Here is a 25352-nt window from a genome sequence, read left to right as displayed (position 1 = left end):
GCAACCAGTTGACAGGGGATGAACATAAGAAAAAAAAGACCACCAGAGGAAATCAGGTGGAATGATAGAGACACACACAGGAAGTAGAAAGGAAGAACATTCCATTTGGGGAGTGGAGTGGGGTTGAGATGACTTGGAGGAGAATTTCCTTTCGGGATGTCCACTAAGGAGGAAAGTCAGCTGATTGCGTCTCTGCTTCTCTGAGCTAGTGGACTTTCACCAGAGCATCTGGCTCCCAAGTCTTTATTAATAAAATCAAGCAATTGAGATTTTGTTTCAAAAGAAAACAACAACAACAACAACAAAAATACCACCACCTAGTAGTGCTCTGTGAAGACTCCCTGATAGACTGATTTTTAACTCCCCATTCCTATCAAGAGAAAAAAATCTTAATTTAGACTAGATGGTGGTCACAGCTGGCTACTACACGGATTTGCTTCTGCATGATTATATCCTGTGTTATCTCCCTGCCCCTCCCCTCCCACAGGACCCTCTATGATGGAAGAAAGAACATACCACACAACCAGTAGAGTCCAACTTGCGATCTGAAATGCAGCGAAAATTCTTACTGCAGCCTCCATTATCTTTGCTGCAATCACGCACTGGCCCAAAGGAGTCTAAGAGGACCTCCAGGCTGTCAAAGGATGATGATGTCATCAGCTCCTCTCTGTATGAAGAAGCAATGGAGGTATCAAGGGATTCCAAAAGCCACAAGTGTTCCTATATTCCATGTTCTGATCTGGTTTCCTTTTTCTGGTCTCACTCTCTTTTATAAAAAAAATTGAAGATTAGCTATATTCAAAGTGTTGAACTAACAAATCATGGGCATTGGCCATATCTGGGAACTGAGCCAAATGCTATAATGCCTGGTCAAAGAAGGAGATCTGAACATAGGCAAGGAAATTAACATTTTATTGCCTGTCAGTCCTTGAGGTTTGTGGGAAGTGCTTACAAACTCTAATTTTATGTCCTCTTCCAGTGAATGAGCCTTGGGTTATGCAATATTGGCCCAGATAAAGAGCAGACCCTGACTGTGTATATAGGGAAATTAAAGGCAGCTTGCCAAGTTCAGCTTGCTCTACCTCTGCCTCCCCTAGTTTTGGTACCTTCAGGTGGTTTCTTCTTTCACCTCCTAAGCCACCCTGAATCGAGACTCACCTGACCTCTACAGCATCTTCCATCACAGTCATATCCGTCTTACACTTTGCTGATGGATTGATGGCTAGTTCAGCTGGTGGAATCACAAAGCTCTTACTGAGGGGTAACCACATGCCTTCCCCGAGGGTATAGGTGAATCTGCATGGACACACACACACCAGGTGGTTACAGCTGGGCATAACTGCCCACTAGTGTTCTGTCACTAGCTGTCTCCTCTTCAGCCTTCATGAATCTATAAGTATGCACATACCAGGTGATGCTACAGGGACCCACACAGCAGGTAGTTATGGTATTACATAACAATTACACCAGAGGATGTAGAACTCAGTCACCACGTCCTCCTTTCTCATCTTCCTCATCCCTTGAAGTGCTCTTCAGCTGGGTGAGACAGTGTCCCCAGCAGGGACAGCATGGCCAAGTCAGAGAAAGGCAGAGAGACCTCATCCTTCTCACAGCACCAAAGAGCAGAAGATTTGATCATAGGACCCATTTGTCCATTAGAAATGGCTTTTATCAAGTCATCAAAAGGGAGTCTCAGATTTTTTTTCAGCTTTGAATTCAGGATTCCCTTGTGTTAAGTCATACAAAATTTGGAAGCAGTTTAATTGAGATGAGATAATGGCTACCCCATCCTCATCCTGGATCTGGATAACTTGCAGTGGCAGCCAGAGTTTCTCCCTGAAAAGGAAGAAGTTTCCCTTTACCAGCTTATGTGTGACAGGGACGGAAGTAACTGAAGTCAGGGGCCTCCAGGGGTGAGAATAGAGAGATTCGCAAACGAACAAAACAGGCCCAGATTTATCTTCTGCACGCCTACCCACACCCTGAGCTAACAATGATAACCCATGGGATACTGGGAAGACTTTTTAAAAATGTATTCTTATAACAAGTGCTAAAAGAAATAAAAGAATCAATCAGCATTTCAAGGGAGAGCTTAAGGAAACCAGGAGAGATTATTTGTTTGTTTATTCATTCATCTCATCTCAAAGACATTAAAATGCTCTGTATTCACAGTAAAAAATAATAGTCTCAGGGATAAAAGCCAATGTGGGTGGAATATCACAGGCAGTGGCAGCCTAGCGTCTCCTCCCAATTTGATGTGGCGGGAGGAACAATGGAAGGATATGTGCAGTTAAGCAGAAGCTCTGCACCAGCTCTGTCATCATGCTGGTCACAGCCATATTCCGAGCCCTGCTCAGTTCTCTCCTAGCCCACACAGTCTTCTTTCCTCTCTGCATTGCCCGAAATGATAGGAAATCAGACTAGTGCCTTAGTGTTTGTTTGTTTGTTTGTTTGTTTGTTTGTTTGTTTGTTTTAAGTGAAGTGTGTAGCCCAAGCCAGAGTGCTGGCCACAGAGTCAATGCACAGCTATGTGTTTTCTTCCCATGACCTGAATGACAGTTCTGGAGCTGCTGAAAGAGAAGGTGGGTTCCAGCTTCAGCACAGGGGATTATGGGAGAGAGGCAGGTGGCCTGATTTGGAGCTATTTCTTCCATTTCTGTACTGTTGTTTCTTAGTCCTCCATGCCTCTGAATCCTCTCAACTTCTGAGGAAATTCTGAGATGCTCTAAATCTGTAGGAGGCTCTCAGATCTTCCTGCCTCTTCATATGAGGCAGCAGTCAAGCCTAGGACTTGGCAGGTGGTGAAAAAGACTATTGCTCTATTCACTAGGAAATCAACCAGTAATATTTATTGAAGGCACAGCAGCACACTTAAACATACACACACACACACACACACACACACACACACACACACACACACACACATCTTTTGGCAATATGGCAACACCAGGCTGATCTGAGGCACCCTGAGTCTGGGAGTTAAGGATAAATGTGGGTTGAAATAAATGACCTTCAGGCATTTGTATGATTTCATTTTTATGCCATCAAGGACATTCTTGAGGTGGACATGTACACCACGCAGCTTGGATAAGGACAATACTAACACATACCATTTCAGAAGAACAACCACAAGTTTGAATGGCATCAGGAGTAATGTGGTTCATTGGACAATGGCCTTTGTCTTCTATTTTAATTTCAAAATAATTTTACTTGAATAATGTAACAAGGTTTAAGAAACAGTTGGCAGTTGTGTTGCAATTGTTTTACATTTGTGATGGGTAATTATTTTTATGGAAGAATGGGGTTCCTGTCTAACCATCTCACAGTGTTCCAAGGGGGGAACATCTATAATTTGCCCCAACTGAAACTATTTAACATATTCCTGTGTGTGCAAAGTTGAAGAATCTGAATGTGTCACTGTTATCACATCTTTAGCTTTTTCTGACCCTAACCCTGCTTTGTATTTTTGTTCCCTCCATACCATATGATGGAAATTCCTGAAATCCTTACTCTTTTAATCACATTACTTTTGCTTCTATTACTATTTCTTTCTAGATTCTATTTTCTCTTTTCTTTACCTGAGTTGAGTCAATTAGACAATCCTTTTCTGTCATAAAGCCTTCCAGAAAGTATCCTAGGAACTTGGTCTTTAATACTTAGGCAGAGAAAAGGGACTTTTCTCTTTCTACATTACAGAATCTCTGCTGCAGTTCATGCATGGAATTGTGCCTGGCAGTTTTTCCAGGTTCACCATCACTGAGCAGAAAGTGTGTCCTTGGGTAGCAGAGGAAGATGAACACAATTCCTAGACTGAGGGAGTCATTCCACAAATAGTCATTAAATAATAGATAGGATATTTTGTTTCCTTCATTTTCAACGATGTTTCGATGACATACCCTCAATGTACAAATTTAAAGAATGCCTTGGTGAAGCTAATCCTTCCTGGTAAGCAGGATGTGAGCTAACCTTTGAGTTTTGATGGATCTAGTGACCAAGACATTATTTTTCCATGAGAAGAAGATGAACTGCAAAACAATGGAGTCTCCTTTGGTCTGTGCTAGAGTCGAGGTGAAACCCTGTAGGCCAAGGCAAGTTTGATATGGAATGAGACTAACAAGTATTGAGAATTTTCAAAAACAAAAGCAAAAGAAAGAAAGAAAGAAAGAAAGAAAGAAAGAAAGAACGGAGGGAGGGAGGGAGGCAGGAAAGAAAGAAAGAAAGAAAGAAAGAAAGAAAGAAAGAAAGAAAGAAAGAAAGAAAGAAAGAAAGAGGAAGAAAGAAAGAAAAGAGAAAAGGCACTTTTCAGAGCTCCTCATTTATTCTCAAGACAGCCCTCTCAAGTACTTTGGCCCCATTTTACAAATACAGCATCTAATGCTATGAAGCTATCAGTGACCTTCCGAGGGTCAACCCTTTGTAGGAAAGAAAGATGGAGTTTTTCAGGTATGGATCCCAGCAGCTTGTCAGCCCATGCTGACTTGTGCATATGAAATTCTAAAAGTTTCTTTCATCTGCAGAATGTACTGAACAACTCCAAAAACCAAATATAGACTAAGCTGTTAGAAAAAAGAAAAAGAAAAAAAAGCTGTGTCCTGAAATCTCATCTGTCCCTCATTCATGCAAATTTGTCAGGAATGACTTTTAAAACACCAGCCAGTGGAAGCTGGGCAAGCATCTGGATTGCTCGCCCACGTTGGTTCTCTAGAGACAGCTGGGAGTGACCACCGCTGATGAGGACTCAGCCTTATGCTTCACAGTTCTCTTGAAACCCAGATAGAAATTTCTGTCCAGAGGCAAACCCTCATTTTCCAGTGTCAGACAGAATAATTCTGCTGTCTCTCTAGCTTGGTGCAAAATACATTGTGGGGAAACATAATAGCTCTTGATTTGGCATCTCCACCCTTCCCCAGGCCAGGAAGAAGGTATTCTCAGGGACATCATACACATTTGGAGGGAAGGTCTCTCTCTCTCTCTCTCTCTCTCTCTCTCTCTCTCTCTCTCTCTCTCTCTCACACACACACACACACACACACAGAGAGAGAGAGAGAGACAGAGAGAGACAGAGAGAGACAGAGAGACAGAGAGAGAGAGAGAGAGACAGAGAGAGAGTCCAGTGGACTGGATGGATCTTCACACTGAGTCACTAAGAATGTCTTTGATGTGAAAACTCAGCTGGCTGAATCAGGACCCTTTTGTGTTTAGTTTGGGATTGGTGGTTTTCAAAGTGGGGTTCACCATCCATATCATTTCCTAGACTGATTTCAAGAGCTTGGGAGATATCTAAATTGAGTACCTACATATAGCAACCAAAGGCTTACTATATCTTCAAAACTATATCCAATCTGTAAAGCTCTGTATGCAATGTCTTTCCTCCAGAAGACAACCACCTCATTCAGAAGCAAATAGCTAAGTTAAAAATAAATATGAGATAAATTTGTTGACAATTAACTACTGTAGTCATTCATTGTGAATCAGTAGAATAAAGTTTTATAGCAATGTTTGTCAACATGGCTGTAGGTGAAATTTACCATGATATGTTTAGAAAGTATTCATTTCCTGAGCATAACTCCCAGAACTTTTGAATAAACTGGTTTGTAAAGCCTGGGGATTATCACATAGGGCCAGAGATAAAAGGTCACCTCTTGGATGAGTCTGAAAACTTAAAGGCAGGAAGCCTCTTTATCAAGCCTGTCAAGGTCATGTCTACAGCATCTGAAACCATGCTTTGAAATGATGGATGCTCAAGAGATTACAGATATGGAGACCTGGTCAGGACCATGGAAATGTTCAATGTTTATATTATGAGGAAAAGATGCAATCTTACTGAGTGACAAGAGTATGAGAAAATATTGAATATAGTGGATTGGGTACTTTAGAAGGTAGGTTTGAATGGAAAATTTCATAGGAAAATAACAACTTATTTAACAGGTGAATATCAACACTCAATGGCAGAAAGATTTGAATGCCAGAATTTTTGCTCTATTTCACAGGTGAGAGAAATATGTAGTGGCTTGGAATTGATGAGAAAAAAATTATGAATTAGTAGAACAGCAAATAAATGCCTATTTTCACCACTGACCACATCAAACTTTTCCTGGAATTGCCACTGGTAAATGGTTGACTTAGATGCGAGAATGGTTTTAATTTAAAAGTGATTGAAAGCAAGTGAAGCAAACCTATTGTATTCATTTGAGAATAGGGTCATTGTCATGTTAGGGACCAAAATTGTTAATAACATATTGATCATCCCACTGGCTCCTGAGGTGGTGAAGTCATGGATTAAAGCACACACCTGCTCCCTCTGTAGTCCATGGCTGTTGTATCTACTCGGCAGCCAGTACAAGCTTGAAAAAAAAATGATGCTTGTGGAGATGGAACATTTTCATATGCAAGTTCTGATCTAATAGATCAGAACTTTAACCAGAACCTTTGGTCACTAGTGTTAACTTTAAATTTGTAGAAAATGAAGAACTTATCTATGCTAATCAATAAAATTTCTCTTGACTTCCCCTTACCTCATTTGTGTTACCTACAATGGTCCTGGAAGTTGAGCAATAAGAAAATGAAGGGAAAGTCATCCAAACAAAAAATCATTATCAGAAAATTTAAGACCAAGGAATATTGTTGATTTCTCATAGAGCACACACATTCAAAGGCAGGCTGTAGCCAGTGTCATGAACTTGACCTAACCTGCTCTGGGAGAGGCAGTCTGGAGACTGAAGGGTAAGGAAAGACCATGTATGGAAGTGGTTATGTAAATGTATACTGTGACTGTGTCCATCCTAACTCATGAAGGCAAATGGCACAAGCTGCATGTATGTGCTAGTGGGCTCAAGGATGCAGATACAGGGGCAAAATCAACACAAAAGTCCATGTGACTGACATCAAAAGGGTTAGAAAAGGTAGCGTTAAAGGATCCTCAGGCAGCTGTGTTACTGCAGTAACAAAGAAGCAAGTTGTCCACTTGACCTCCAAGGCTCTCCATTTCTCTAGCAATGGCATGCAGGAACTGAGTTCATTCTTTTGACAGTTTCCACCTGTGAAGATCTGTTCAATTCCTCCAAATGTGGGCTTGCTCATGGAAGAAGACAAATGTCTGTGCTGCTAGGCCAAACACCATCTCTGACTCTAAGTAGGTACATGGTAAATGTGTGTTAAGTGAAGGACAAACTGACTACCAGAATGAACAATACGATATTAGATTGGAAATAAGCTTATGTTCCAGAAAAGGCCTGGTGTGAATTAAATTTTATGAAAATTCAATAGTTCATGGCTGGTACCCAAATTCCCCCTTCGCTTTGAGTCTTTCTAATATGTGCTATTTATTACCAGATATGCAGGTAGAAATTGGGAGGGACTAGAATCATCAAATTTGATCAGGAGGGTAATAGATAAAAGAAAATAATAATGAGGTAGAGTTTAGAATAGAGGGAGGCAGGGGTGGGAGAGATTAATTTTGAACAACTTAAGACTCTATGAAGAAGGTGCAAATTAGATGTAAAGTGGAGAGGCAGGAACTGACATTAATTGCCTGTTCTGTGCCAGATTTTGTGCTGGGACTTTCCCTGTATTATCTCACATATCCTTCACAATAATCCAGCCAGGCATGTAATATAGCCCCATTTAACAAATGGAGAAGCTGGAGGATCTGAGAGTTTAAGCACTTTACGGAGGCTCCCTGAGCTGGCAAGGAATGGAACCGGACTCTGTCTGACTTCACAATACCCAATGCTGCTGCTGGGTATGATTTGAGTCAAGTACATCTGTTTTAAGTTGGTAGAACATGTCTGAGTGTTTCCTGTGTTCACCACTCTGAATGTTCAGTGGGAGGTGGAGTTCCTGGACAAACACAAACACATCTCTGGACATGAACTTACCTGAATATTTTATCAGAGGGTTGCTCTCCCAAAACCAGGTCAAAGCCTCGCTGAAATATTGTGTAAGGCCAAGGCCTAAAAAGAGAAACATCATTCAATTAAAGTCCACTCAACAAACACTATCTTCAAGTCAGGTATCATGGTAGACCCTAAAGACCCCAAAATGAAGAGCACCAGAGCACATATTCCCAGACCTCAAGAAGCTCACTAAGGAGAGCGTATGTACAACCATGAAGCCAGGAAAGGCGTCAAAAACAAGGTTAGTATAAAAACTACTGAACTACCAAGAAAGCGGAAATTAATAGACAGGGCATTGCTACTATAAAGAGCAAAATGGGACTCAGTCATATCTTACACTCTTTCTGTTGTACATTCACAGAAATCTACGCTTGCCCTACTTAAAGAAGATGGAGAAGGGCATAATATCTCTAACAAGTCCAATTCTTTGAAACTAGGCATTTCTGGATATAAAATCTGCTCTACTATAGAGCCAGCCATTTGAGTAAGGGAGATAGTTCCCTTGTTCATTCTATTTCCTTGGTTTTTTATTTAAAAAATGGGTTAACAACAGCAACTTTGCAGACCCTCATGAAGATTAAGCAGATTTTTAGGACAAGGGCCAAGACTTGGGTCAGAGTCTTCTGTGTTTCTGGTCCCTACTTTAAAGGACGTGAGGTTTCTTAGTGTTTGAGATATTCCAGATGTATCCAAACATTTTAATGCCACTCATATAAACAGAAGCAATTAGTTCTTTTCGAGTTATTATGGTAGCAACATCTGGGTATTGGCAAGCATTCCAGAAAGTGGAAAAATATCTCTTTAAACAATGTGTATCCTTTTACTGGCTCAGACATGGGAGCCCCAAATGAGTCATTCATTCAAACAAGTTTTAGTAAGCCTAGAACTTGGGCTATTGTGTACATGGGTTGGACTTAGTCTTTCAATTATGGAACATAATTATGGAACAGTCTCATAATTAGTCCAATTACTGAGAATTTATTTTGGTTGTTCTTTGTTTCCTGGGGCCTACAAAAAGTCAGAGAATATGTTATTATCATTATTTGGGGCTAAGTCTAGTATTAAGCATTGACTCTATGGTTGCCAGTGGAAGGCTCATCACCTAGGAGATAGAATTGAGAGAAATGTAAAGAAGTGTTCTTGAATAGCACACGTATAGTTGAACAGCAGAACTGACATTTAAAAGCTAGGATGACTGGGATACTGCAGTGCCCAAGACTGATTTGCATAGCATAAAATGCCACCCCACCCCACCCCCCGTTCTATAAGCTCTTAAATATCATATGGTCATTTGCTTAAATGTTTAAAACACTATTTATAAATCTGAGTCCAAAAGCTAACTCCAATTACATATAAACACAAAGCAGCTTATACAGCTTTAATACAAGATCCATCTCGGGTGTGTAGCTATTGTGTCGATTGAGAACTTATACATTTGTATTGTCCCTGATTCATAAATACAACATATACTGGTTTAAATTTATTTTATTTTGTTATTTTTGAGACTGGGGCTAATGCAGCCCAGGATGGCCTCAAACTCACTTTATAGTTGAAGGTAGTTTCAACATCTTGATTCTCTTGCTGCTGCCTATGAAATGTTAGGAGTACTATAATGTACCATTAAACCCGATGCAAAATGGCTCATCCTCATTAGTCTCCATTGCTCTTATTATATTCACATATTTATCATGCTTCACAGTCGGTAAATTGTACTATGTTCAAATGTCTGCAGTGCACTTTTTGTACTGTAATAGAGTATTCTTATGTTAAAAAACAGTTATTATACCACAATAAATTACCTTCCTAGTTCTCACTTAATTACTACTAAAATATTCTATTTACTTGTAGAGATTTTGTATGCACAGCTTGTATTATTTACGGAATTAAAGGAAAATGAAAGAAAAATTTAAATGGTTGTTATAAGATGTGGTGTTGGGCTAAATCATGTTAAGAATCACCAACTTAACCTAACCAGTTAAACTATTACAGCCACAGGAAAGCCCATGTTTTGCAGCAAGAGGAAGTGGGGGCCATTAGGAATATATAAGGGAAGATACAGTACAAATGTACTCATTTTTATGCTTACTATTTATGAATACTTTCTTCCTCGGATTCAATTTAGAACTCTCTGAGGCTTCAAAAGTACCCAGCACTGCAAAACAAATAGCCCCCAAATCAAAGAACAGTTTCCCCTAAACAGATGCTAGCTATGTTTGCTGTCTTCATCAGACATGGGTATAGAACGGTGTTTAAATCTGCTCCTGTTTGGCTGGACAGTAAGTGATGTCTCCTTAGCACTACAAAATATGAACCAATTCAATAGCAGATGACCCAGGCAATTCCAAATACTAGAACAATTAAAAATAAAGAAAAGAGACTTGCTGCTCCATTTCCCCTCCTTGAGGATAGTATCATATTCATTTACTATTGTTTAGTCATTTTAAATAACACACATTTTGCCTCCAAGTCATTTCTAGATCAAAACTAGTAAAGTGTGGAATCGGAGTAAATTCTTGCAGTAGTCCCTATAATTTGTACACACACACACTCACACATACACATATACACCCATGTATTTAAGACTCAGTCAATCAACTTGGAAATACTTAAGCAGATGTATGCATGTTGCTCAGTGAAAGTAGAAAGAAGTCCCAGCTTTGACTCAATCAAAAGCAAAAGCAACTCATTTAGGGAGGGCTCAGATTGACAATATAGACTCCTCCACCCCCACCCCCACCCGTGCATGCTCACGTTTAGACATAGGAGGGAAGAGAGCTTGGTACATAGTTTCTGGAGTGTGTCTGCTTGATTTGAATTCCAGGACACCAACAATACCTATAGTGACCTTGGACAAGTTCCTTAACCATTCCACATCCTTATGTCCTCATCTGTGAAATGAGGGCAAAGGCAGCAGCTGTGTCTGCCTGGTAAGGTAGTTCTATTTCACCATTTCTAGAGCTGTGGTTCTCAACATGTAGGTTGTAAACATCCCCCTTCCTTGGGGGTCCCATATCAGATGCTCTGTATATGAGATATTTACATTATGATGCATAGCAATAGCAAAATTACAGTTAAGAAGTGGCAACAAAATAATGTTATGATTGGAGATCACCTCAACATGAGGAAGCAGCATTAGGAAGACTGGGAACCACTGCTGTAGAGGAAGGTATGTCTTGCCCCAAGATACAATGCAATGCCAGCACAGGCTATATATGTAAGTCAGATTGTAGGTACATTTGAGTAGGGGAAAGCCAAAGGCTCCACTCAGGGATTCTAACTATTAAGTATTGACACTAATCACCAAGAGACAGGGAAGAGAACATCATAGAATTGTTGAAGAATTCAGGAAGTTGCAGATCACACCAGCAAAGGAACAGAAAGAAACATTTATTTTGCTCCCCATTAATCAGAGATGATCTGCCAAAGATGGGGATTCTAAGTCGATATATTTACCAAGTATTTCTGGAGGCCTATTGTGTGTTGACTGTGGTACTAGGCAACAGGGCTTGGAATAAGAAGATTCTTGCTCTCCAAGGGATCAACAGTCTTTCTGAAGAAACTCATATCCACGTAAATCATTTAGAAGAGAATGTTAACAGGAGGGGTGGAGTTATAGGAAGCAGGCTCCACCTATACTGGCTGTAGATCCACCATCCAGAGAAGAGAAGACTGTGTGCTTGGCAAAGCCTGAAATGGAAGTGGGGAGCTTGGCTTACAGCACTGGAGAGGCTAGACCTTGATTCAGGAAGATCAGGAAGTAATGAGGAAGTAGATATAAAAGTAACAAAAATAATTTGAAGTTGAAGAACTGGGACCAACCACAAAAGGAGAGGTTTCTGTTATTAGAACTCCTTGCCTTAAGGCAAGAAAGAAAAATGCCCTGGCCCCCAAACAAGGAAACCAATCCTGGCTCAGAGCAGTGCTACCTCTTGAAGTTAGAAGCCAGTTCTTCAGGATGTTAGAAATGTCCTGTACTTTCATTGTCTTCTCCACATTGGTAAAGTACATGGTCAATGTCGGTAGTAACCACAGCTCAATTCTCCATAGGCCCAGACCTCAGACAGAAATGTCCTCTCCCTCATTGGCAAAACTATAACTGTGGAATAATTGCTTGCCAGGTCTCTCCACCAGATTATGGGTCAGGACAGAGGCAGGTTACAATTCACTTCAGTTCTTCAAGGTTAATACTGGGAAGTGCTAGGCATTATTAATCCAACAAGAAAATGTCACTACAGCTTCTACTATTCTGGTGCTTCCAGCAAGGCTGCCTATCAGTGCTGAATGGAGTGGACTCTGCCAAGGTTAGCTGTGTGGAGAGGGCACTAAGCCATCCTGGAACCTACTGGCAGTGTCAGGCCACATGTGATACATGGACCTGCCATAGAAGGATCTCTCAGTCTCTTGTTTCCTCTTAGATCTGTGGCCTCTACTATTCTCTGTGCTGCATGCAATACTCCTGTATTGTCCTAGCTCAAGGAAATGGGCAGAATCTGAAGTCAGAAAATAGCTGCTTTTGTTTTTAAACTTGATACAAAATTTCTTTCTGATAAGTCAAGGCCCAGAACATTGCTCTCCCATATGGACAGCCTCAGATGGGCTTTGGGTAGGTTTACCCAGGTCAACTGAGCAATTACCTTAGAGCCATTGCTTCAGACAGAAGCAGAAGAACATGAACTACTGCAGCGCCTACTGTAATGATGGCACAGCAGGTAGAAGAGTAGACATGCCACTCCCCAAGCTGACAACACTAGAAATCAGAATTGCTGTCTGATTTGCTCCCACTGCTTTCCTTCTTCTGTTTATGTATCAGGCAGTATCCACAGCATATCTAATCTTCTCCAGGCATCTCAAGTTTCTGTTCACAACTCTCCCTCTTTCCCAAGTCCTAAGGATTTTACCCCAAGTCCTAAGGATGTGCCGAGCAACAAGTGGGTCAGCGGTGGCCGTGACCGGATGTTTGGTCTTATTTCTGATTACTTTGACATTTACTTCCCTGTGTAACTTGGATCGAATTGAGTAAAAAGAAATCCTGTGTGATCAGCCTGCTTTGTGTTGGGCTGAGAATTCCCTCCCACTAGACTCTTTCTCTGCAGAAAGGGACTACTTGTGTCCCACACGAGGCTCCTTTATGTGTTCAAGTGCTAACTATGATTTCCTACTAAATAGGGCACTGGAAACAGAGAACAAAGCCTTTGGCCAGAATGTCGGATGATGGACTTTATGCTGGAGGGCATCACAAGGGAATGGTGGATAAATGTGTGCCTTTATCCAAAGTAAAAAGGATAATAATGGTTAACTGTGCCCAAAGTTTCTATGTGACACATCATACCCTCAGGGTCTTTGCAGATACTTTTCTACCTAGAATCCTGCCTGCCACAATTTATATTACTCTTAATGTATACCATTAGTTAGTAATATTGTTTGAACTAGTAAATAGTATATATCTCGCTGTTGTCATTGTATGTCGTAGATAGCATTAGCATAGTATTAACTATGGAGCATAGTGTATACTTTTTAAGTTCGCTTAAAAGCAACTTTCTGAAACCCAAGTCATCCCTGGCTCTTTTCCTCACAGAACACAAATAATAAATATTTCAAGTAATCAGCTAGCATACCCTCCTTAGCATCTGTAAAGGTGATGATAACTGTTATGTTCCTGGTATCACTGCATCGCACAGCACATGCGGAGTCAACCTCACTAAATCACACATGATTGACGGTTGGACAGGCCTGGCTTTAATCTTGGGTGAGACAGTCATTAAACTGCCTGACCTCAGTAAGTCACTGAATTTTCACAATCTAGTATAACCATCTATGAAATGTGTAGATGACAACCAATGGGCAATTTCAGAGCCCATCTGGAGTTAGTAGTCACCAGTCAGTAAAGTAGACAAATGTAATGGCTGTTGACGTTATAGGATATTAGAATATTTTGGTAGATATTTGGACAAAACATTACTTAGTATATAAGCATAGACTCCAGTTATTTGGGATAAATTGATATTTGATTCCCAAGGAAAACATCTTTAGCACAGCTTATAGAATACAGAATGAACTTAAAAATGCTATTTTCTATCTATTATGGGTTTACATTCCTATTTGGTGAATATAGAATGCATTTCTAATGTCATATATAAAAATAAATTACAATGATGATGGTATATTTTATAAACATTATCTTGTAACATATAAACCCCAGGGGATGTACAATTAAATGCTCTTGAGATGGTATCTATTGTTCAATGTCTATTCATAGATAAGGAATTAATCAGTAGTATTTGTGTGTAAATAGCATAGTTATAAGTAACTAGCAAAATAGTTAGGGGTGGATCCAGGAGCTAGACCAAGCAGTTTAGAGCTAGGCCTCACCACTTGTGAACTATGTGACTTTAGAAAATTCATACTTCCTCTATGTTCATTCTACTCACTCTTGGACCTTGCTACAATCATTCCATAGCCACACCACCTTCTTCTTCTCTCCATCCCTCACAGTCTGTACCGTTGCCTCTCTCAAGGTTTCTATCATTTTAAATTATTTCATAGTATTGAATAGAGTGGTCCTTCCAATATTTGTGCTGAATAGCTTTATGTCAACTTGATAAAAGCTAGAGACGTTGCAGCTTCAATTGAGAAAAATGCCTCCATAAGATTGGACTGCAGGGCAGCCTGTAGAAGATTTTCTTACCTAGTGATTGATGGAGGACCACCCAGCCTATTTTGGGTAAAGCCACCCCTGGACTGGTAGTCTCAAGTTCTACAAGAAAGCAGACTGAGCAAGCCAGGAAATCAAACAAGTAAATAGCACCCTTCCATGGCCTCTGCATCAGCTCGTGCTCCTATGTTCCAGACTGTTTGATTTCCTGTCTTGACTTTTTCATCTGGTGGAATATGGTGTGGAGGGTTGAGAGTAAACCCTTTCCTTCCCATGTTGCTTTTGGTCATGGTGCTTCGCCACAGCAAGAAAAACCTTAAGCAGAACAACGTTCAAGACCCTTCTCTCATGATCTTGTCTCTCCCCTTCATTTATATCATCACATGCTCAGTTGCCAATATTGGAAACTCACTGTTGGTTTTGAGCTCAAGAATCTCAATATCCAACCCTCATCATTTACCTTCTTGCCTCATTTCTGATGCCTGACAATATTCTAGTGCCATGAGGTAGAAAGTCCATACAACCTCCACTTCCCTTTTCATAAATGAAGATTAAGTTCTGTCATTAGTTACTAATCAACTCCCTTTCATGTTGCCCTCAGTCTCCACATCCTTGTCCTGTTTCCACTTCAGTTTCTGCAATACGTCAACACTGGTTAAATCCAATGACCATGTGGCTCCATTTCTGTGTTACACAAGTTACGACAGCTAACAACCATACTTTTGATCTCATTATAAATCCCTGACTACTACCTTCAGTGTGCACTGAATACTTCCCATTGATTAAGCTACATTTCTTTTGTCCATTCTTCCTCCTTTCCTCTAGACCATTATTTAATACCTTCTTTCTCCTTGAACCCTTGACACCTGCCCCTTTTGGCTTCAGCTAATGTCTTCCCTCTACACAACTGAGAAGGAGAAAAAGGCAATAAGATTCCAAGCTTCCTTCATCACACTCACCCATTGCCAGTTCTGCAACTATGGCTTAGCCTCTTGATGATAATGAGGCATGGGAAATTCATGTTCTTGTCTGCAAGGCATAACAGCTCACCCTCGGCATCTTACAGGCAGTGGACTATAAGGCAGAAGCCCTACATGGAACTTTTAATCCAAAAAAAGAGAACACCACAGAGCTTTCACTTCATATGTACCCCTGATATAGTTGAATGAAGTATGCATAAATAAATTTCAATCATTAAGAATCTTAGGTTTAATTTTAATTCAACGTTTTGCAGTAGTTTTCATCCTATATTTTATGTGTGAACATGAATATATTTTACATAAATTATTTTATTTAAAGATAGAGGAAAGAGTTACCCTATCTCTGCCTGTGTATGGCTCAAATGTCTCCTCTAAAATAGCACCTATATCATCAACTGCACACAGTGAAATAATTTTTTTCAAAGATGTGTACCTAGCTTCTTATAACCCTAGGATAAATAAATTTTAACTATTATCATTCATAAATTAACATGAATGGTGGTTCTAATCGTTAAAATGAAAATTCTAATCTTTGTATTGTATACAGAGTATGTTCATATGTCTCTGTATGTCTCTCTCTCTCTCTCTCTCTCTCTCTCTCTCTCTCTCTCTGTGTGTGTGTGTGTGTGTGTGTGTGTGTGTGTGTGTGTGTGTGTGCGACCACGGACATACGTATGTCACAACACTAATGTAGAGATGAGAGGATAACCTCAGGAGTTGTTCTTCATCTTCCACCTTGTTTGAGACAAGGTACCTCTTGCTCACACATTCACCGCTGGATTTACAAGGACAGTTGGCCCGGAAGCTTCTGGAGAGTTCTCTAACTGCTTCTCCCCATAGAAACACTGGGATCACAGATACCTGGACTATGCCTCAGAAATTTGTGTGGGTTCTGAGGATATGAGCTCAGATCCTCAAACTGGTACAACAAGCACTTTGCCCACTAAGTTGCCTCCCACCCCTTAAAATGGGGTTTTATCTGAGGACATTTCAGAGGTATATAACATGATTTTGAAAAAGCAACAATGGAAAAATATGTACTTTACTCCTTAGATTTGAGGATTCTAGGCTACAACTTTGACTAACCCCCAAAACTAGTAATAAACAACAACAAAATATACATGTACACACAAACACAATCTACACTTGACTTCTGTTTTTGTCCAAAGCAAGTGGAAGAATATAGGAATTGGACTCAAACAACACAGAAGACATGACTACTTTAATTCTTAGCACCTGCCTTAGGGGGAGCAATTCTACATGTCCTTTGAGTTAAGAAGCATCATAGAAGGTAGGTGCAGAGTTCATGTGTCCTCAGATGGGGAAAGCTGGCCTTGATTTGAAGTTCTACTGAATATTTTAGGATTCAGGATTATTTAAGGCAAAATGAGAGAGAAAAATCTTGAATGAGTCAGAAGAGGCTCATAATAGTAGCTGCTATTTATTGAACACTTATCACGTGCCAGGCAAGTACCACACTGAGACATCCATGTAAATCTCATAGCCAACTACAGAGACCTCAGCTATGTAGCCAATATTCCCATGCTGCATAAGTAACCTTACCATAATTAGGTAAGGTTCAGGCAGTTGCTTAAGATTGTATAGCTGATAAGGTGCAGAGATGAAGGTTAGCATGTGTCACGTGGTCTGCTTCCTGTCATGGCTTCTTCTGTTCTTCTCACTGCCATGGGATGAGAACTATGGGGCAGGGGGAACGTATAAAAACAGCCTTGGATCTAAATACAGGAATACTGGATAACCACTGGCTTGGCTCTCTATGTGGAGAACATTCATTGGAGAACCAAGTTATCTACAGTACATGGGAAGCCTACCCTTTTTTTGGTCTGTGATTTTTAGGCCAAGTTCATATAGCACACACAGTATTAAATTCACTCATTTTTCTCTGTTTGTTTTTAAATCTTCTGCCACTAAATATCCTTTATCTCTACATAACTCAGAAGTGACACTTAGCAAAACATTTCCCAAACTTAGGGTAAATCGGTCTTACCCGCTGTGTGACTATAATGACTAGAAGTTTTTTGGGTTCATTCATTCCATGCATCTAGGGTTGGGCTGAATATAAATAGTTTTGGAACATAAAGCCAGTAATACTGAAGCAAAACTTCAGAGAATTACTGACCTATCAGCCAAACAAACCATTAGAGACAAATTTGGTATTTTATAAAATATGACTGCCATTAATGCAGAAATTGTAATGCATCCTAAAAAGTCAATGAGACCCATTTATAGAATTATGAACGGTATTGAGGAACACAGCATATTGAGTTCTTTATTGATGAACTATGCTATCCCCAATTTCATTGCTATCATATGTGATGTAGATTTATTTTTTGTAAACTCTGTCTGTCATTTTGATATCTGTAGATCAACATTCCCATCAACACAGTCTGTCTTAGTCATGTTCTATTGCTGTGAAGAGACACCAAGACCATGGCAACTCTTAATAAGAAAAGCATTTAACTGAGGCTTGCTTGTAGTTTCAGAGGTCCATTATCGGCATGGCAGGAAGCATGGTATCATGCAGGCAGACATGGTGCTGGAATATTGGAGAGTTCTACAACCAGATCTTGAATGCTTGCAGAAGCAGAAGGAAGGAGAGAGACACTGGGCTTGGCGTGAGTGAGCATCTGAAAACCCAAAGTCTAACCCCAGTGAAACACTTTCTCCAACAAGGTCACACACCTCCTAATCCCTGTTAAATAGCACAACTATCTAATGACCAAACATTCAAACGATGCTACAGGGGCCATTCTTATTAGAATCATTGTGTAATATTACACAAAATTGATGTTCCACATGCACGAACACATGCGCAAGCACAGATGTCTAACAATGGCTGTGCAGATGTGACGCAAGTCACATGCATAGTCATGGAACTTATATGACTTATATTGCACAGCCGCAACATTTCTTGAGACATTTGGAGACCAGATAACTGGCGGGCCTGAGAATTGCTGTACTGTTCTCTCCTAACCTCCTGGCAAATGCTGCAGATTAAAAAGCACTAATGTAGAGCATAGCCAGCTGAGAGCTGAGAAACTCCCACGAGGCCTACAGTCATTCAGACAAGCTACCCCTAAAAGGTCTCACTATAGCTCCTGAGTTGTCTGGGGCTCTGGAGTCAGACAATATCTATTCAAGTCCAAGGCCTAGATTGGAGTACCTTACCAGCCACAAAAAAACAGACACAAGTAAGATACTTAACCCTTCCAGGCCTCTCCCTTTTTTGTGAAAAGATGGTAAGAGTCAAAACCCATTTATTTAGGAACTGTAAGAAGATTAAATGAACGAATAAGTAGAATTTCAGGACAATAACTGAACTAGCATTGTCAATTTCTGAAAGAAAATCTGTTCCCTACTTTTCTCTGTGCATTCTACATCTAGAGGCTCGATGGGTGTGCACTCTGGGTTAATGCAACCAGGGTCTCGAGTTCAATTTTCTTGAAAGCTTGTTAGTCTCGCTTTCTCTACACAGCCTGCTGTGTGTCCCTGACATCCAACTTTAATCTCAAATGAACAAGATAAGAACTTGGCAATGGATCTGCATAAATTCACTGCCATACAAGTAAAATGGTTCAACATCTACTCGTGGCAGAATGTGACCTCCTAGTACAAGGGAGGCCACAGACCTGGGGCTTCCAACTCCACCACAGATGCACATTGAATTCCTGTGGGAAGTTAGAGATGAGGACTCACTCAGAAGAAGGGAGAAGAATGAGGGAGCAGGATGTACAGTGGGAGGCACAGATCGCTGGACTCCTGTGATTAATAAAGTAAATAAACCAGAGGGGAATAAAATATCTCTCAAGGAACACAATTTATATTTCACTGTTTTCCAAAAAGCCCTCCCCTATCTACTAATTTATTTCAATTCAACATATATTTAGCAAGTTTGGCTTTTAATTGAACCTCTCATCCATTTATTCATTTATTTATTTACTTGGAAATATTAATTAACCAGTTGCCATGTTTAAAAAAAAAACCACTTTGCTAAACACTGTCAAGGGACATTGAAATGAATAATAGACATTCTTTGCCATCAAGGACTTCATTAATGTACTAAATCATTCCCCAAGCATCTATTATACACCTCTGATGAGCCACCACTGTGGAGAGCTCTGGGACACAGATAAAAGGCTGGGTCCTTGTCCTGGAGCATTGTTGGATGGGATGAAGTCGATAAGTAAACAGACCATGGCATTTAGTTTGTCAGTTCCTATGACTGAACAAGGAAAAGCCACGATTTATTGCATATAAGCGAATAATCATTGAACAAGTGCTTTACACTTATTATACCAGTTCTCATTAAGAACCATGGAGAACAATTAATGTATAAGTCCCATTTGATATATGGTAAAAGTGAGACTGCAAAAGCTAAATAACATTCACCAAAACCTGGCAGCTAAAGTGATAGAGCCAGGGCTCTAGTCCCAAATCTTGGAAGCCAGAGCCCTTTCTGGAATGCTTGAGAATTCTCACCACCTTGTTCAGAAGAACAGAGATCTGCAAACTGGTAGGGCTAATGAAGTGAGAACACCATCTGGATCCCTGGAAAATACAAGATACTCCCAGTGAAATGGAAGCAAAAATGGCTCAGAGGAAGAAAGGAGTATATCAAGGTCAAAGGTCATGGAAAAAATACTCATGCAGGGATGGGGCAATTTAGATACCCTTTGGAGAATGAGCTTAATCTAGGAATTTGTGGTGCAGAGGGAAGAGAAGACTTCTTGCAGAAGGAACAGTGTGGACAGAGGCATGGAACAGATGACCATGAAGGGACACCAGGAGCAATTAAGGGGAGAGTCATTTGTAATGTAAGGTAGAGGCCATTAAGGAGGTGGGGGGCGCGGTAAATCACAGAGGCATATTACCAGAAACTGAATCTCTACTTTTGTGGCAAGTATGGAGTCATGATAGATTCTGAGTAGAGCAGTAGTAGCATCAGCACTTTGCATCTGAGGGAGGAGCACACACTGATTAGAGCAACTCTGAGATAAAGTCATGGCTGGCATTTTGCAGCCAAAATGAAAAAGAAGCATGGATTTAGTGGTAGCTGTGACTCTTAAAGAGTCATTGCCTCCTACAGCATAGTCTCTCTGTGACTGCTCAAAGCACTAGTTGAGAAAGAAGGGGTAGTTTAAGGTGCTCCATGGGTTCAGAGACAAGAGGACCAGGACAATGATTCTGCCACGAATTAAGCCAGTAGTTTCAGAGCATGGTCTTGCTTGGGGCATAGATGTAGAGAGGCAGGTAGCTAGACAAGCATGGAAAACAGGAACCAGAAAGGCAAGAGCAGAGGTGGAGTGTCAGGTTGAAAAGAAATACTCTCATAAGAGAGGGCATAGTCATAACACAACATAGTGACTTGTCACGTCATGCTTCCACTTTTCAGACAAGCTCACTGAAGCTGAGAAAGACTAAATCACCAAAAATTCATGGAGACTAAAGGTGAGAAAACATCCTCTTCTTGTTTATTCACTCAGCAAACACATATACAGCAGGTACTATTGGCTCTGTGTGCCTATGAAATAGAAATAAGAAAGGACAGGGGCGGGAGGGTACTGTTGCAGAGTTTAGTAAACCTTTCTCGTGGCTGAGGAGGGTGCTTGAAAGGACCCTGAGGAATTAAGAAGACCTTTGGGAAAAGGTAAAGACTCCAGGCTGGGGTACTACAGAACTTCCTTTCTTTAAAGCTATACCCAGGCCACATAGGTTCCTGCATGGTATCACCCTACCCACTGGCCAACATCACCTCTCATTTGTACTTTATACCATGGTAGTTGACATTTCCTAGAGGACCTCATGGTCCTTCTCCAGCATCTTCCAGGAGTGGAAAGATCCTGTCATCCCTCCTGGCCTGCCTGGTATTTCTTACCACTGTGCTTTAGCTCAGAAATCTTGGCTCCTGAACTCCAGGTCAGGCACCTCCTCCCTGTCTTCTCCCTTTCTATGCACCTCACTGAGGTGTAATTACAGTGTAAGTCCTTGTGGTGTTGGTTTGTTTGCTCTAGTGATTCCACTATATTCTTATAGTGGTATAAGTGGTACCTCAGTGTCTATCCACCATCTGTAGTAAAACTCAATACACAGTCAAAGCCCTTGGAGGGCCTGGGTAGAGAATAGAGGAAGAAAAACTAAAATTAATTATTTGAGTGATTATAAATTAAGTGTGATATTAGATGATTTTTAAATTGAATATGGGGATGGAGCAAATAGAGGGCTTAGAGTGAATACAGAGGGCTCATTTCTATGGGATCTGCCTTAGCTCTAGGATGTTCCAGAGCAGAGAAGCAGGAAGACAGCCACTGCAGACGGGGCTTGGGATATGCCAGACAGAGGGAATACAAGATAAAGGAAACAACGATTTGGGACTGGTTGTAAGTATACATTAGAGGTGGCTTTTCATGTTGGTTGAAGGAGCAATGGGGTGCGAAAAGAGAAAACAGGCTTGGTGGACATTAAGAAAGAATGTCCAAGTATGGAATTTGGGGAGGATAGAATGGAGCAAACGGACTCTGGGGAGGCCGTGCAGAATTCCAGGGTTTCAGAGTTGAAAGGTGTGCTCTATTTGTAGTTCATATGCCCAGTAGAGCCCAGAATGCAAACTCACTTGGAAAAACAATCTTGGTAGGTATGATTGAATGAGATATGCTCAGATTGGTGTAAAAGTGAGCCCTAGTCCCATACAAGAACTTGGCACTCTAACGACATAGACATACAGAGGGAGACAGCCAGCCTTGCAAAGATGAAGGCAGCGACTAAAACAAAGAAGCCTCCTGAAGCCGAAGAGTGCCTGGAACACTAGAAGCGGGAAGAGGCAGGAGTGACCCTTCTGCCACCACCCTAACCTGGGACTTTCAGCCTCCAAATAACATTTCTGTTGTTTCATGCTACTCATTCTGTTGATACTTGGTCACAGAATCCCCAGAGACCCAGAGAGCTCACATGCACAGTAAAGTGTACTCACTGGAGATATCCTTGCCATGTTACAGCTACAAAGAAGGAAAGGATCAATGGAGAACAGGACTACAGTATATTTTGCAGAGGAAGCATAAGAAATCTAAATTTGATTGGATTGCAATAGAAAACTTCTATTGGTTTGTGGACAATGTGGTGGAGAAATGCAAGACAGACAAAGAGAAAGCTTTACATGTAGCTACAGTGATTTAACACAGCGGGTGTTGCTGTTCATCAAATATCCAGTATGCATAGCTTCAAGGTGTGGGGGTAGAGTTAGGAAGCAGAGCAGAAGGTTTGTGGTTCAAGCATGGGGAGTTTGAGTTTTCTGGTGAAAAGTAGTGGAGAATTGGTGCTTTTAAAATAGTGGCAGAAGGAAGAACAGCTGAGAAGTAGAGAGAGGAGCCATTGGATGACAAGGCTGTCTGAGGGAAGGAGAAGAGGTGAATGAGGGCTGTTCAGTTCTGCCTGCTTTTGAGGATGTGGAATGTATGGGGGTGGTGATGAATTCCACCTGAGAATGGGGAAGAGAAAGGAGCTTAGGTAGTCAGGTTTCTGGTGGGAGTGAGATGGTGTAAAAGCTTGGTTTACTATTCTGGGGGATCCCAAGGAGCAACATGTTTGAATTAAGAGTTCAGGTTCTGCTACATGGAGTTTGGATTGTTTTCAAGCTGGGTATCAATGCGCTAGTGAGAAGCATACAATGAAGAACTGGACTTATATTGTGGTAAATCAAAGGGGTCTTAATTTATTTTCTTGAAAATAAAAGGAAATAATAATAATAATACAAAGGAATGACTGGAAATGTCATGTGAGCAGAACAATGGAAAATGAAAGAGGACTGAGTGTACGCCAAATGGCCAATTAAGAACCTCTACATTGGCCACACCCTAAGGCTTAGTGGTTAGGATCAGCATGTCTCTGAATTTCTTTAGACACAGAGGAGCCCTCCGTGCATTATCTGGGACTTGTGATGAACTGACACCTGTAGAAAGGGGTAAGAAAAGACAGACAGCAAGATTTCAAAAGCGTGGCTTTATTAATGACACTAATTTTCAAAGTAATGAGGCCCTGTGCAGTAAGGGTCAGAGGAAACAGGATGAGCCCTTCCATTAAGTGACTACTTCTTGGCAAGCCTTGAGTCAGGCAGTAGCTTTCTAATTTCAGCACACATCCAGATCACCCAAAGCACTGATTAAAATGTAAATCTGGGGCTCCCACCTCGGAACTTCCAAGTCAGTAGGTCTGAATTGGACTGAAGATCTTGCATTTCTACAAAGTTTAAGGTGCTGCTGATCCTGCGGGTTTGGGGACGGTATTTTGAGGATCATGGTAATAGTGGTTTTAACAGCAAATTACTGGCTACCTGAACTCCCTGGGGGTCTTGGAATATCTGGAACGCCTTGGCTTAGTGTGCCCAGAACAGGCATAGGCATGGGCTTGTTTTCATTTCCTTAAGAATTTAAGAAGTGTTTGAGAATAGTCAGTCAACTTCAAGCATGGAAGCAACTACACATGGAGAGGTGAGTCTTGGGCTTTGAGGAATTCATGGCTCATGGGGGAGGGTACAGTGTGCAGAGTTATGCAACATGGACCTATGTATTGGACCTGTGTACGTGAGGAGTGAGGGGGAAAAATGGAAAGAGATGGAAATTCCAAGAGCAGTGAAGGGAGATTTCCCCAGAGGAGATTCCACTAAAAAAATCAGAATTTTCTTACCCAGGGTCTCCAATGGGGAGGAAGACAGTACTGATAATGCCCAGGTGAGCAACTTCTACTGATAAAATGGAGGAGAGCATCCCCCTCAAGGGAAGAGCTTCAAAATGAGTAACATGGGTCTGTTGGCTAAGGTAATACAACAGGAAAGGTATATTAGGGTCTTGGAAGAGCAGAGCCTGGGGTACTGAGGCAGGGCAGCCTGGCAGGAGGCTGGGCTGGGAGCAGCATGCATGCCAGACTCAGGATTCAGCCCACCCCACCAGGGAGTCTTGGAGAGTCCCAGGACTCTCTGCATTATCCCTGCCATTCCCACTGGATTCCCTTCTCTGTCTCACACTGGAGATTTCCCCCTAAAAATCACAGTTGCTAACATCTTGTTATTTTTCATGTAAAAGACAGCTAGGAAAACAGAATTCCGTGCCTGGGTCTTGTTGGACTTGCAGCAGATTTCAATCCCTTTTACTTATTTATGGGCCTATTTTTCCCCAATGTTCCCTTTCCCCTGGTATGTTTGTAAACACATTTTTATTCTACCTAATCCTTTTGGCAGCATTAACTCATTCTGTACTCACCACCCTTATCTTTCCTTTGAAGAATGCTCACAGACATAGTTAAAGCTCACACACACTCTGTTGTTCTCTTCTACAACTTTACATGTTTGGGGGTTTGAGGCTGTTTCTTCATAGATACCATTTTTTTTTCTTCTGAAGGCAACGTGCTCATCAGCTCAAATTTTGTTTTCTGCTCTTCACAGCATAGTGTCCCTGTGCGGTGCACAGCTTCTCTCTCTCTCTCTCTCTCTCTCTCTCTCTCTCTCTCTCTCTCTCTCTCTCTCTCTCTCTCTCTCTCTCTTTCTCTCTCTCTCTCTCCTAGAAATATTTGTTCTGACCTTGGACTTGGGCACAGTGGTGGGCAGCTTCAGGCTTCTGGCCTAACAAAAGGTGTCAGGTCCCCGTGGCTGTCCCTCACGCACCTCCCACCAGTCTCAATTTCACTCACACAAATGACAGCTGCAGGGACTGCCAGCATTGGATTGTGCTGCTGTAGAATGTTCTGGCTGGAGCCTAATCCTTTCTGTCAAGCTGACTGACTGTGAGTGGAGACTTCAGGAAGTCCAGCAATTGT

At 41.2% G+C, this 25352-nt stretch overlaps 1 protein-coding gene across 1 annotated transcript in view; it reads right to left on the bottom strand.

The window, feature by feature from the left end:
• Positions 1-25352, bottom strand: part of Astn1 (astrotactin 1) — a 319917-nt gene that overhangs the window by 99062 nt on the left and 195503 nt on the right. The window contains exons 9-11 of the mRNA XM_021156108.2: positions 7881-7955; positions 1159-1296; positions 517-667 (exon numbers count right to left, since the gene is read on the bottom strand). Of these exons, the coding sequence (XP_021011767.1) occupies positions 517-667; positions 1159-1296; positions 7881-7955 (364 nt within the window). The remainder of the gene's footprint in view (positions 1-516; positions 668-1158; positions 1297-7880; positions 7956-25352) is intronic.

The sequence above is a fragment of the Mus caroli genome, unplaced genomic scaffold (genome assembly GCF_978045245.1).
Source record: "Mus caroli unplaced genomic scaffold, Mus_caroli_1 scaffold_1, whole genome shotgun sequence".
Lineage (NCBI taxonomy): Eukaryota > Metazoa > Chordata > Mammalia > Rodentia > Muridae > Mus > Mus caroli.
Note: the sequence above shows the minus strand (reverse complement) of the source record. Positions and strands in the feature narration are given on the sequence as shown.